Source organism: Colossoma macropomum, unplaced genomic scaffold, assembly GCF_904425465.1.
Source record: "Colossoma macropomum unplaced genomic scaffold, Colossoma_macropomum, whole genome shotgun sequence".
Lineage (NCBI taxonomy): Eukaryota > Metazoa > Chordata > Actinopteri > Characiformes > Serrasalmidae > Colossoma > Colossoma macropomum.
The window spans coordinates 25,343,841-25,358,290 of NW_023494787.1; the positions used below are offsets into that span (position 1 = coordinate 25,343,841).

At 41.2% G+C, this 14,450-nt stretch overlaps 1 protein-coding gene across 1 annotated transcript; it reads left to right on the top strand.

Moving 5' to 3' along the window:
- Nucleotides 1-494: 494 nt before the first annotated feature.
- rbm24a (RNA binding motif protein 24a) lies at nucleotides 495-11,656 on the top strand. The gene is made up of 4 exons (XM_036566630.1): nucleotides 495-946; nucleotides 2,479-2,602; nucleotides 2,809-2,863; nucleotides 8,794-11,656. Exons 1-4 carry the CDS (start codon nucleotides 779-781, stop codon nucleotides 9,140-9,142), a joined length of 696 nt encoding a protein of 231 aa, XP_036422523.1. The 5' UTR covers nucleotides 495-778; the 3' UTR covers nucleotides 9,143-11,656.
- Nucleotides 11,657-14,450: the final 2,794 nt, after the last annotated feature.

Consider the following 14,450-nt stretch of genomic DNA (forward strand, 5'->3'; position numbering starts at 1 on the left):
GCACACCTGTCTCACAATGATGTCGTCTCTGGCCCATGAGGTGGCATCTTAACCCTGCTTTAACCACCTGTCATGCTCTCCCAGAGGACACGCTGACCATTTGGTGGGCTTTAAGGAAAGTCAATCTACTCTCATGCAAATCCTTTGAACCTCTTTAAACTTCAGAAAAAGATCAAAAGTCACTCACAGGAATGTAAATATTTCAACAATGCAGTAGCTTCAATGTGAGTTACAAGAATAGGAAGGAATAATGTAGGTCTAGCAGTGTTGAAGTCTCTCTGACACACACACACACACACACACACACACACACACACGCATTTATCAAAGCAACAAGTGTTCTTGGACAGTCCTGCGGTTTTCTACAGAGGCGCACACAACCGGCTCGTTGTACCGCTGCCCAGCTGTTGGTAGGCGCGTGTAGTGGGCGTGGTCTACGCTCCCTCCTCCCCATGGGCGGGGTTTTATCGGGTGCATTTAGCAATGGGGTCAGAAGCACTTAGCAGAAGTCACGTCAGTTACGCAGGGGAGCTCAACCCACCTGAGGATCTTCGGCACAATCCGCTCCACATTTCCTCCCAAGTAACAATAAATCTACCTCCAAGTTTGTAGCCTAAAGCCGTGTTTTATACTTCTCAGTAACTACTTTTTGTCGTATCTCCGCCTGCACATACCGTGTTTTAAAGGAATATAAGTAGCGGGAAAGTCATATCGACTCTGAAATATTGCACTACGTCTTTTTCTCCGTAATTGTTTTGCACTTGAGTAATTTTTGAGGATGCATACCACCCAAAAGGACACGACTTATACCAAGATATTCGTCGGAGGTCTTCCGTACCACACCACGGACTCCAGCCTGAGGAAATATTTTGAAGTGTTTGGGGAAATTGAGGAGGCTGTCGTGATTACCGACAGACAGACTGGGAAGTCCAGGGGGTATGGTTTTGTAAGTAGCCTTTTCTTTTATTCCCATTTGTTACATTAATTCGTGACATCACTGTGTCAAAATAGCTCAGCTGCTGCTGCTGTGTGACCCACGAGTGTTTAAAAGCCAACGCATCACATGTTCTCGTTACTGTGAGGGAGCTACATCGTGTTGTTGATCCCAAAACAGTCTTGTAGGCATAAAAACCCCAAACTCCAGTCAGCCCTCTGGTTCTTTTCCTCAGAGTTGGGTGGGACAGCTAATGACAGAGCGATTAGCTAAAGCCTTCAGTTGCCTCAGTTTGGCCTCTTCAGGGTTCAGTGTGGGGGGATTTCTCTGAGGATGAAAACGAAAACCAAACACCGCCCAGTTTAGTCGCTCTTGATGAGTCCTTCATGATTTTTGCGTGTTGGGTAATGCTTTTGAGTCCCTCGTGGTGAACTGGTGGCTATCACTGATATGTCGGTGTACACAATGGAAAAGCAGCTGGCCCGCTTTCAGTGGAAAGCTGACTCGTTTTGAGGAGAAACTTTCCTTTTCAGAAGCCATTTGACTTTGAAAAACTACTGTCATTAAGCATAGCAGCTAATCATGACCAGCCTAACCGTAAGTTACTCTAATGGGGCTCTGTTGTCTCAGCTGTGGGGCTAAGAGCGCACTGATAAAGCCTCTCATGGCCGGAGAGTAAACACGGTGGCCTGGAAATTATTGACCGTCCACACAGCTGAAGTGTAGTCTAACAGTTTCTCTGAAGTGGAGGGATTTCACAACAAACTGGCTGCCTGTTAGTCTGTTAGCCTCCTTCCCTACATCAGAATGAGTGGGGTTTTTTTTATTACCACAAACCGTTTATAAAAGCATAATGTCAAAAGCAGAGTGAATGTCAAATGGCCCCATACTCCCTATACACTCTTAACAAAGATGGTTCCTCAATGATTCTTTAGTAAAGAAAATGCTTCTGTGTAGCACCAAATAGGGTTCTTATTGTTACAAGCTTGACATTGTAACAATAGAAGAATGCTTTTTAGTGCTATGTAGAACCATATATGACACATTTTCCATCATTTTGAAGAACGATGTCACTATGCGAAGAACCATTTAAGCATGCAAGTGGTTCTTTGAGTGTTCATGGTTCTGTATAGAATCGTTGTCTTTACTAAAGAATGTTTTGAATACTGCATAGTCATAAAATAACACCCAAACAGTATCTAATAGGCAGCCATTTGGGACACAGCATAGGTATATTTGCTGTTTCTGAAACTGTGTTGAATCAAACATGTAGCTTCCATGTTAAGTCTATATCTGTCCACACAGATGTCCTGTAAAGTTCTTTTGAAAGAAGGCCAGGAGCTTTAAGTAATGAAGTGGAAAATCTAAAAATGGTCAGTTGTTATTCCATTTAAGTCACCGTAGATGGCACAGTCAGTGTAACCCCATTCAAAGTATTGTCCCAAACCTTCTTACATTTCTTTCAGGTGCCAGTAACTAGTGAAATCAGTCATGAGACTATTTTCAGAGTTTGTTTTCTTTCTGTCCAACCTCTGTGAAACCAGGTGACGATGGCAGACCGCTCTGCAGCAGACAGAGCTTGTAAGGACCCCAACCCCATTATTGATGGCAGGAAGGCCAATGTAAACCTGGCTTACCTAGGAGCCAAGCCACGAGTGATGCAGCCAGGTGAGGTTTTCAGTATCTCTTTTTTTTAGCGGACACTTATGCCAGTCTGGTAGGCATCAATAAAATGTGATGCTAGTATGAGCACATGTAGGACAGAGTGATTATACTTTTAAAACTGCCTTATGAGGCTGATTGAGAATGCTTGAATCCCACTGGAGACAAACAAACCATCAGCTAACTGATGTTTCTCTTGAATTTGTGCATAGGTTTCACTTTTGGAGTACCCCAGATTCATCCAGCGTTCATCCAAAGACCATATGGGTAAGTGTCGGCAGTGCTTTCCAAAGAGGAAAAGTTGACTGAGTGTGCAGGGTGAGAAAGGTTAACAACCTTTAGCCATATCATTTCTTTCATAATTGTGTCCAAATCTTACAAAATCCACTGTCCTTAGACTTAAGATTATCCCAGCCACTACTGTACTACATACGGCTTTACGTATGTAGATGGGAATTCTGGAATTTATTATAACAACCACCAATGCCTAACCACAGTTTCACCCCTTTCGAATACTTAATAGGATTAGGTATGTGTGTATGTTCAAGAGAGAAAGAGTGTGTGTGTTTGTACGTGTGTGAGATGTTGTTTCACTGGCTGAAGCCTGACTCAATGTTGTCTTTCTCTGGTCCGACAGGCTCGATATGGGTTAAGCTAACTGATGGTTTGAGGAATAGCTCTGAGGGCATTGCACAGATCAGTAGCTACCGTACCTGTAGACTCAAATACACACAAACAAGCTCAAAATGGTGATTACAGATGCATGTATGTTGGTTTTTATTGTGGTTTGGACTTTCATTTAATAGTACATAGAGCTGTGTGTGCCTTTTTACCGTTATGAAGTGGTGTTAATAGCTAAACTGTGTGCTTTTTTTCATTTACTTGGGGAGGGAAAAAAGGCTGGTTTGGGGGTGTTGACTTTCATTGTTGTGGAGGAGTAATAACTTTGCTAGGGGCAGCAAAGTGGGGTTTTACTTTGATGCTTTTTTTTTTTGCTGGAACTTGTTTTTTTTTTGTGTTTTCTGGTGTCTTGTTTTTGGAGTGAGTGCAATCTTTTTGTGTGACGTTGAAACCCCTTTCCTCCATCCAACCTCAACCAAACAAACAACCCAACAACAACTTGCTTGCACGTTGCTGTTTTGTTTTGTTTTTCTTCTTTTTTTCATTCCCACTCACATCTGTCATGACTGTGACGGACTCGTAGTTTGGCTTTCTCTCTTTTGCACTCTTTTCTATTATCTGTCTGTTTTTGTCTGTCTCTTTCTTGGTCTCTCTTTATTTCTCTGTCTCTCACTCACTCTGTCTCTCTAGCCCTATAAGGCATCCTGCAGGGAATCCAGGATCCCTGGAGACCTGCAGTCTTTCAATCACTGATATGTTGTTGTACACAAGGGAAAGCAACTGGCCTGCCTTCTATGCGAAGCCGGCTTTCTTTATGAGGAGGAATCTTTGACAGTGAGATCAGTTAGAGAAGGGACCAAAGGGCTTTTAGCTTTCGCATTATTTCATCTGCTGTGTGGGAGTGAGTGTGTGTATGTGTGCCTGCATGTGTTTGCAGTGTTGCAAGCCCCCCCCCAGTGTGACACAAACAAATGTCTGGATGGCACGGCCCCCTGAACGAGCCTTCGTCACATGGCCCTGTGCAGCGTTAAGGAAAACAAGCTTCTCCATTGTGCCACACAAAGGCCATAATGCTGACACTGCAGTCGCATGAAGCCTACTCTCTCTGTCTCTCTCTCTCTTTCTCTCTCTCTCTCTCTCTCTCTCTCTCTCTCTCTCTCTATGGCTTTTGGGGGCTGGGTTGCTCCTAGCATGTAGCAATGAGATCCACTCTGGAAAACAGGCCCACAATGATGTGGTGTCATTTAAAAAGCATCTCTCACATAGCAACAGTGCATGGGGCTAATGTGAGGAGTGCTGTCAGGAAGCAGCGGAGGGCGTTTGAATGGGAACCTCATGGTGTTGACCTTGGAGCAGTTGGCTCATGCTGACCTGAGGCCAAACCCAACACGGCAGTGTCAAAATGGGATAACAGTCCACTAGGCTGATGTCAGTGTATGGCCCAGCTGGGGGATTTTTGTTTGACCAACACTGTCTATATAATGAGATTGTATGTTCCTGGATAAAACAGCCTGTTCAGTGGCTCTGCTATACTTTCTGCCACAATGTAACTGTGCAAATCTGTGCAGTTGATTGTTCAACTGTACTAATTGTCATATGCAGATAATTTAGAATGCATAGAGCTAGGATTTTAAATGGAGGACAGTGACGTGATGAACAAAGTCATCCAGTTATTAGCAGGCTTAATATACATCTGTTACACTGGCCCTTTAGGACTTTACAAGGTCCTGGATTTCACCACTCAGATTTCAACAGATGCCAACAGATGCCAACAGGTGTGCTCCATGAAGGCGGATTTGATGGACCCTGTCTCCATGGCATTTGATCTGAAACGAACCTTTATTTAGATATGAACTTTAATGTGACTGTCCATGACAGTCCTGTCAGAAGGGGGGAAAATATCTGTGGTCTGGCGTGGCACTCAGTAACAGTAGTATTTTTAAACCAGTGCCTGAGGAGGAAATGGACCCCTGAATCTCACGAGACTGTATTTGTTTTACAGCTGCTGTGGCATAAACCACTTGTTTGGTGCTCACCATCAACCAATGTGTGGTTACAGCACTACAAACATGACTAAGCATAAACAGCTGGCCAGTTATTATGTGCTTGTGCTCAATTCACCTGATTTTCCTTTCCTTTTCCTTTTTTGAAAGGAATTTTTGTTATTCAAAGTAGTGTAGCTCTAGGATTAAGTACTCTTTCAATGAGAAATATAGGCCTTGTAACAAGGAGCTGGCTCTTTATGGATCATGTGAGTCTTAGTGTGAAACTGCTAAAATGTAAAACGTGCTAATATGTTCGTCACAAGTTTCATGAAAAACATGGAATGTCTTTTAAAAACTTCAAATACTTGTTTGATCTAAAACGGCCAAAGAGTTAATGTGAACCGGCGTTAGCTTAGCACTAACAAACTACTAGAATCCCATAGGAACTCTCTCAGAAATTAGTATTATCATAGAAGTTTTTTTCCCCCCATGTTTTAATGGAGTTTTGGCATGTATGTCTTGAATTGGAGGGAAGTAAAGAAGTTGTAACGGTAGAAAACAATGCTGTCACCAGTGCCATTTGATTAATGACTTGGTTAATAATTGATTCATATTCTTTATCTGTTTCATTCTCTGAAAAGTGATATTTTTCACAAGATGCCTCCATTAGAAAGCTGTCCCTCACTGGTCAGAAGCTCGCCCTGAAACATCAAAGAGCAGGTTATACATGCAGCATAAGATGCCATGGTGATGTAACCTTGTAAAAAGATTTATCAGCGTGAGACAGAAAATCCAGGGTTAGTTTTAGTTAGTTGAATAGCAAGAAATCCTGCTTTCTGAATCAAGCCGTGGTTCTCGTTCTCTGAGCTTCTTTTTGAAGTCGACCTTTGGCCCAGTCTACCACAAGATACCTGAGATAATCTTAGAGATTAGAGAATCATAATTGTGCGGTCAGTTTTTTTGGTAGAATCCTTTTTGAAAGATGTCTCTCCAGTGGAGAAAGGAAAGAGAATGTGAGCAAGAGAGAAGAGCATGGTGTGATTTCAGGCAGGCTGTGTTTGGAACATACCACAGCAGCTCCCGCTGGAGATGAAAATAGCCCAAGTCCAGCTTCTCCTGTCAGTCAAACAGAGAGCGAGCCATGGAGGCTGTGGGGGCATTTGAGTAACATGATCCTTTGATCCACACATAAGATATATGTGGAACATGATTTTACAGGAAACAATTTCCAGAAATTTCAGAAAATCTTTCATTGGAAGATTTCTTTAAAGAGTAAATTCACCATTTTTCCCCAAAAATTCTACATATTTAAATCGTTAAAATCATTCAGAGTGGTTTGATGTGAAATGCTCCTTTCTAGAGAATTATTCAGAGTGGTGGTGATAGGAACCAGACATCTGAAGTATTTAACACATCTACAAGCTACTTCATGGAAAGTTACATGAAAGGGCTTTCAGTATGCTGCCTGATGTCTAATTGTTTCACGATAGCTTTGTGATAAGATTTGAAAAGGTGTGATAAGGCCTAAAACACGTTTTTTAAAAAATCTGTTCATAGTGGAGGGGTACATGCAAGGTGCTGTAAGGCAAAATAGTGCTCAAAAAATCTTATTTTTTTCAGATTTACCACTATTTAACCGACATTACATAAAAAAAAAACTCACACTTATAGAATCACTGGTCATTTTTGATAGCAAATAATATGGCTATATTGGTGATGTAGACATTGCCACCCCTAGTTCTTATCAATACTACTGTAAATAAACTCAAGGTGGTAAGTTGCACCAGTGCATCATTTTACATTAAACCACTTTGATTGACTTTGTTTACATCATAATGGTTGAATTATGCAGAGCATTTGAAAAAGAACTCCCTTCAGAACTAGTCTGACGTAGTGGGCAAGTAATGACGACTTAAATATCCGTGTCAGCTGTTCTACCATGTATCTATGGTAAAATACCCAACATTGATGCTGGTATCAGGATGAATGCCCAGCTCTGTCAGCTGTTCTCAGCCATCCACTCTTAATGCAGGGAAAGGCTGCTCCGCTACTTTTGTGGCCTGCATGTGTGATGTGTCTTATGGTCAGATTTGTGTGTTTGAATTTATACGTGTCTGTGACTTTCTTGTTTGTGGTGTCGAGTCCACAATATGTTGTAATATTTGTAACGTTGTAACGGTGTGTGTTTTTACTCTTAACTGTTTTGAGATTTTGAGTTGTGTGTGCTGAGTTGTCTCTGGCATTGTAACCTTATCTTGTGTGTGCTGTGCTGAACAGTTGTGTATCACTATGATTTTATGTACTACTTTATTTATTTGAGCCATAGTATGTTAACTAAGACAATGCTGTTACTTCAGGCTGGCGGAGCATCAATGCAGGATTTCATAGAAACAGCTTTGCCTTTTGACCTGAGTGAGAAATGTTAGAAACGGCTCTTTTTTTCCTTTATTTTTTTTGCTTTGTGTGAGTGGTTGGGTTGTATTGAGTTGGTTTTGGTGATTCTTTTTATTTTTTTGATGCCTGTGTTTGTAGACCTGCTTCTTTATCTGGGGCCATGATTTTTTTTTGGTTTGTTGGTGGTTTGTACTGTATGATGGTGTGCTGAAAATAGGGTTGCCATGATAGAACTTTTCTTTGACAGCAGCTGAGAAAATATGTATGTTGTTCACTCAAGTTCAAATGCTCAGTTCAACTAATAAATAAACTTAATCCTGTGCTACATAGTTGCTGATGGGGTTTTCAAAGATAAGGCCAGAATACAAAAAAAATCCTAAAATCCTAAAAAAAGTTTTTACCATGATCATACCAGATTTTATGATTTGAAATTCATCAGTCAAATATGCTGTGCCCCTGCCAAAAACAGCAAACTGATATGGGAAACAGTAGGGGGGGAAAACTCTCAAAGTGCAGTGGGGTACGTAATGAAAGGCAGAATGTGCTCATTGTTCCTGATTGCTTATTTAATCAAAACTCCCTTCTGTGTGTGCCGTCCGGCCTGAAGCGCATTGTCTAAGCGCGGAGGGGGAAATAGCCAGCAGCGTCCCTTTTTGAAAACTGTCCAGCTGTCAAAGTGGCAATGACATGTTCACAATGCCCCCTCATCTCTTCCCTGCTTCCCCAGGGTCCCACCTTCCCCCTCTCCCAGAGGTCTGCAACAGACCATGTGACTTAGGGCAACATCATCCAAAATTCCAAATTCAGAAGAGTTTTATCTGGAGGTACTAGTGCCTTTCAGGTACATAGTGAAATTCAAATGTTATTAGGAGCTATAGACTCCAAAAACTTGTCATTTTGAGGAAACCTTCGTGCATCTCTCATGGTCCGGCTCCAATATATTTTATTTCTGTGAGATGTCTATTCTGGCAACCCTGTGTCTCTAATAACCACTAGCAGGCATTTCCCTGGTGTTACTGGAAAATGGGGTGTTTCTTGGATTGTGGAAATGGGGGTGCTTGGCCGCAGTGTGGGTTTTGCCCTGTGGGTTGTGGTTCTGCAGTTAAAAGCTCATGCGTTTTGTTTTGGGTTTGTTTTTTTTTCTCCCCCACAAAAGTCATTACAGCTAACTGACACTTGTGCATTTGTGTCTCACAGGATTCCCGCTCACTACGTGTACCCGCAGGCCTTTGTGCAGCCCAGTGTGGTCATCCCTCACGTGCAGCCGGCCACTGCCTCTGCTACTGCCCCCTCGCCATACATCGACTACACTGGAGCTGCGTACGCACAGTACGCGAGTGCTGCCAGCGCTGCAGCTGCGGCTGCTGCCTACGAGCAGTACCCTTATGCAGCCTCCCCGGCAGCAGCCGGCTACGTGGCCACCGCCGGCTACGGGTATGCCATGCAGCAGCCTCTGGCCACCGCTGCCGCTCCAGGCTCTGCAGCGGCTGCTGCAGCTTTTGGCCAATACCAGCCCCAGCAGCTGCAAGCTGACCGGATGCAATAGCAGCTAATGGTGTGGGGAGGGGAAGGAGGAGACGCAAGGGGAGCGAGCCAATGGCCAGCGACTGCTCATCAGCTGTGAAGGGGAGGTAGATGGAGATGACTGAAGATAGTTGAAGGGCATATCGCTGGAGGAGAAAGAGGAGTTAATGGGAGGAGGATGGTGAATGGTGGAGGTGATTAGTGAGATGGGAACTCCAACTGCTTTCCAACTTGCTGTGCTTAACAAAAAAAAAAAAGAAAAGGAAAAAAAGAAAAAAGTGAAAAAAAAATGTGGAAAAAATCACAGAAAAATGAAAGACGGGAGATTTAACTTTTTACTATTATCAAAAAATGTTATTGTTATCTTTATAATTAATATTGAAGTAGTATATTTATTGCTAAAGGAGAACGCAATGACTAATCACTGTGGTTTGGAGATGTAGAAGAAGCCTTAAGTCCCAATGCTGTCATTAACGTAGGAGACCGTTCTTCTCGAAGGACGTTAGATGTCCCCACAGTGTTTTGATTCTGAAGCCCTGTAACTTATATATTTATTCTCATTTTTGAGGGCTCTTTTTGTTCTGTCTTCTCATGTGCATTGCAAGTTGTTTTTTTTCTGATTATCAGGGAAATGGAGCATTTTCCAGCAAATTAGTAAAGACAAACTCTGCCAATCAGGGAATAGTAGACATAACTGTGGAGAAGCGGAGAAAACGAAAACGTAGCCGTAGCTTTGTTTCACATGTTCAGTACTACCTTTTTTTATCTTCCTGATGCTGAATGTCCCCCTTCTCTGACTCCTGTTTTGACCTCTTGACCTATGCAAAGCAAACAAGCCACCAGGAGACAAAACAAACTGCAGGAAAAGCAGAGATTTTCTGCCGCTCCTCTCCGAAGGACAACGAACAATTTGATGGCACTCTGAATGGACATGATGACATTGTATTATTTGCCTACACAGACATGCACATACACATACACAACACTAATTCCTTTAACACTGTTTGAGTGGGGCAAAAAGCAAGAAACATTAAATCTGTGCAAGCTCATACATACACACATATGCTTATACAGGATGAGATACAACTACAAATGGAAAACTCTGCTGGAGACTGGGAGTTGGAAGCAGGGAGCAGCTGCTGTGTGGGGAGGGACAGGCACACACATACACACACATACACACACATGCACGCACACTCACAGACGGATTGCTCTGGAAAGAACGCATCACTTGTGCTCGTTTGTTGAGCTGTCACTTTTTAATCCCTGGGCCCGTTTGGGAACAGGTCCCCTCCAGCTCTGTCAGCAATTCCACCTCTGTCCTAGAGAGGGGCTGGAGGCTTAAGCACAGGCCACCCTCCCTCTGAACCCCCTCTAACATCAGCCCCCACCCCACCCACTCCAACACCCGCCGGACCTTTCTCTTGTGAGCAGTTCCTCTCTGGAATGGGACGTGGAGGCGCAACAAGGGACAGATAGAGACATACAAACACATACATACATACCCACTCATATACATGCTTTTAACCCTGCACCAATGAACTACTATCAGTCAACCAATCCATATCAATGAAACATGATCTCTGTTCTTTTTTTGTGTTCTTGTAGAAAAAAAAATGTCTGCACACCAGCATGTCTTTCCTAGTGAGAGATGACTCCATTCTCCATTCTCTCCAAAAGAGCTAATGTTAACATCTTTGTGTTAGAAAGCAGCACTAAAGCCGAGGGTTCGAATACAAGTACGAGGGTTCTTCATGTGCCTTACAGTTGTAACGCTATTTAAAGAGGAAAGAGATCTACTATTTAAGATATTTATTTTGAGATTTATGTTGCGCTCTAAGGACAGAGACTTAGTGGCGGTACTGTATTAATATAATGTATTCATCTCATGGCATAAGTTATTGAGTAGATTTAGTTGTAGTATCATTAACATACTCAACCAAAAATGTTGAAGTAGGACTTATTTAAGATACAATTCTGTATGTGCACTGTACAATTCTATTTTTTTTTCTTTATGCCTTTTGAATTTTAGAACATTACATTAAATATTGGCTAGTTTAATGCCTATTGTAAGAAGTTTATTTAAATGCAGGCCTATTTGCAGGCACGTTCTCTTCTTTTTGTCATATCTAGGACTGTCAGATTTGGAAAAAAAACAAAAAAAAAACAACAAAAAAAATCTCCTGGCAAAAACTAAGCAACATGCTGCTTCATACACTAGAATGTATAGTCCTTGTCAAGGTTGAATAGCTGTGCTTCTACTGCTTTTAATATACATCAGATGGGCTATTTTACACTGTTGGGAATTTTTATACTTGAACTATTTCTTACAAGGGAAAATATGAAAATGAATAACAAAAAAAAAAACTTTTTAAGGAAGCTTTTCATTGTCACTGGATTTGGGCATGTAAAGTGTTATTTACTATTTAACGTAAATCCAAAGGTCCTCTTGGTAAACCTTATTTAAACCTTATTTCAGATTTTCAACACTATTTACTCTAAATGGAAATAAAAAGGTTCTATATTTCAACCTTAACCACTGTGTTTCCTTTCTGTGTTTCCTGTGACTTTACCGAATGCCCATATGGAAGCATTTTCAATACCTGTATATTAAAATGTATAAAATGATTCAGTATCATGGACTGAATTCACTCAGGCAACTTTAAAATGTTTTATATTGAAGATGAAATGGAATGGAAAAATGGAATTAATGCAGTGCAATGATTTGACCCATATTTGTCAAACTTCTCAGAGTTAAATGCTGATCTGGGCTCAGTTTATTCCTTTAACATTGCACTGAATAGGACTACATGAACTGATAAGACCTCTGGGCCTATATTCATGAAGCTTCTCAGAGTAGGAGTGATCTAGGATCAGATTCCTCTCTTGTTTACTATGACCTTAATAACAGGAACAGATCCTAGATCAGCACTCCTTCTCTCAGAGGCTTCATGAATACGGGCCCTGGTTCTTACTCAGACAGGCTTGATAAATATAGGCCATTGTTACACAATATAACCAAAAGTACCCTTTCTAATGGGTGAGCTTAGCTACTTTCTGTCACCATGTCCGATGCCAAGTTTTGGCTAGAGGGGAATAAAGCCCCCCCAGCATTGGGCTTTGGAGCAGTGGGACTGCGTACCTGACCTCACTAATGCTCTTGTGGCTGAATGCAATTAAATCCTCACAGTGATGTTCCAACAGCTAGTGTAAAGACAGAAGGGTAGAGGCTGTTACTGCAGCAAAGAGGTACAAACTGCCTATTAATACCATTGATTTCAGAAGAAGTGTTAAATAAGCAGATGTTTACATACTTTTGGACCTATTGAACCAGTTTCCCAGACCCAGATCAAGCCTAAGTCTAAACCAAATATGATTTGTAATAGTAAAACACCCTTTTGCATTGCTATTTAGTCTAAGGCTAGGTTTAATGTCCAAGAAACCAGCCCATTGTGCAGATGATTTGCTGTTCTGTCTTTCAATAATTTTTTATATAGTAAGACTCTAATCTACACACCTAAAGAAGATGGTTCTTCAAGGCTTCTCTAGTAAAGGCAATGGTTCATTATAGAACCATAATTTCTATGTAGAAACATTTCATGCTTACATGGTTATTTGCATGGTGAAATGGTTCTTCAACAATTGGAGGATGTGTTGTATTTGGCTCTATATAGTACCGAAATAGTGCCACACTTGTAACAATAGAAGAACCCTTTTTGGTGTTATATAGAACCATGTTCAAAAAGGTTCTGTATAGAACCATCTACAACACATTTTCCATCAATCTGAAGAACGATTTCACTATGCAAAGAACCATTGAAACATGAAATGGTTGTATACAGATTACATCTATTGCTTTTACTTAAGTTTGTGTAATTTAATATTGCCTATAGAGCAAACTTCACCTGTGGTAGTTTGGTATCTACATTTTTATGTACAAATCTGACTAAACGTTGAAAACTGGGCACTGCTGAACTGTTCAGATCATACAGAAGGTAGGTAGTGAGACTGTAGGAGGGCATCAATGTCCTAACTTTCTGATCACTGATTGACCAAGGTACTGTCCTGCACTCAGCAGTGATGACACAACCTAAAAGGTAAAAGTGCTTGTTAACAAATAAGAAATCATTGCATTGGTGCATACTTCTCTAATGATGGCCTTGCACTGTTAAAAGTTAAAAGTACAAACTGTTCATTTGGGTTGGAGCATCTCAGGGATGTTATAAAACTTGCTCAATGTTTCCATGTTGAGCAATAGGTACATCAAATGTGAAGCATGGAAGTGTTGTGATGAGAGACAGAAATGTCTGGTGGGCCACAAACAACACTGCCAGTACATTACCCCATAGGCAAACACATCCACTAAGCTTTATTTATGAATTTGTTTATATGTTGTGCGCTGCAAAATGTAACTTGATTTCTTCCTGAAAGCACTGATGGCTGGGAATATACTCTATTTTTAGATATAAGACTAGTAACTTTACCTTCTAATAATCTAAAAATATAACCATTACTTGTGTGTGTGATCTCAGTGGATGAAACTGATGATCAGCTGCTGACTGGATATAGCAAGTTGAGCAATGCTTTAACCAAATGACAGTGACACTGATCTCAATTCCACCATGTTGACCAAATTATTGGAACTCCACAGGTGTTGAGCTGAGATTTCTCCAAGTGGCCATTGATCACCAATAAATTCTGATCAGCCTTTTCAGCTTAATCCAATTTCTAAACATAGCCCACAGTGCATAACCAATTGCTCATCTGTGCTTAAACATGATCTATTCTTACCCTAGCACACCTCTCAACAGGCTATCACAAAATGGAGGCTTACCAGAGCACGGTGAATAATTTAAGTCCTTTCTAATCAATAAGAAATGCCTGCTGCTCCTTGTGGCACCCCTGCTCCAGCATGTTCTATTTCTGTTTTACCAAGTAACCTGATGCATGGCCATAACAGTACAACTGTGACACAGCAAAGTAATGGATCTTTCAGTCTCATGCCACTGTGCACGCCTGCCTGAAGTCCACCATGATTAAAAAAAAGTATTTGGAAAAAAAGTGTTATACTGAGTGAAGACAAGGGAAAACTTTTTCTTATCCCTCACTCTGCTGCTTTTTTTCCACGATAGGAAATACATATAAATAAATTACAAGCTTCATTATGGAGATCGAGAATGGTTGCATAATCCAACAATATGGGGAAAAACTGTATGAATGGAATACTTTAACTGATCTGGCCCTGAAAATAATCATTAGGGTCTTTAATAGGGCCATTACATACATACAGCTTCATATTTGGAATTTTATGTACAGAAGTTATGACTAAT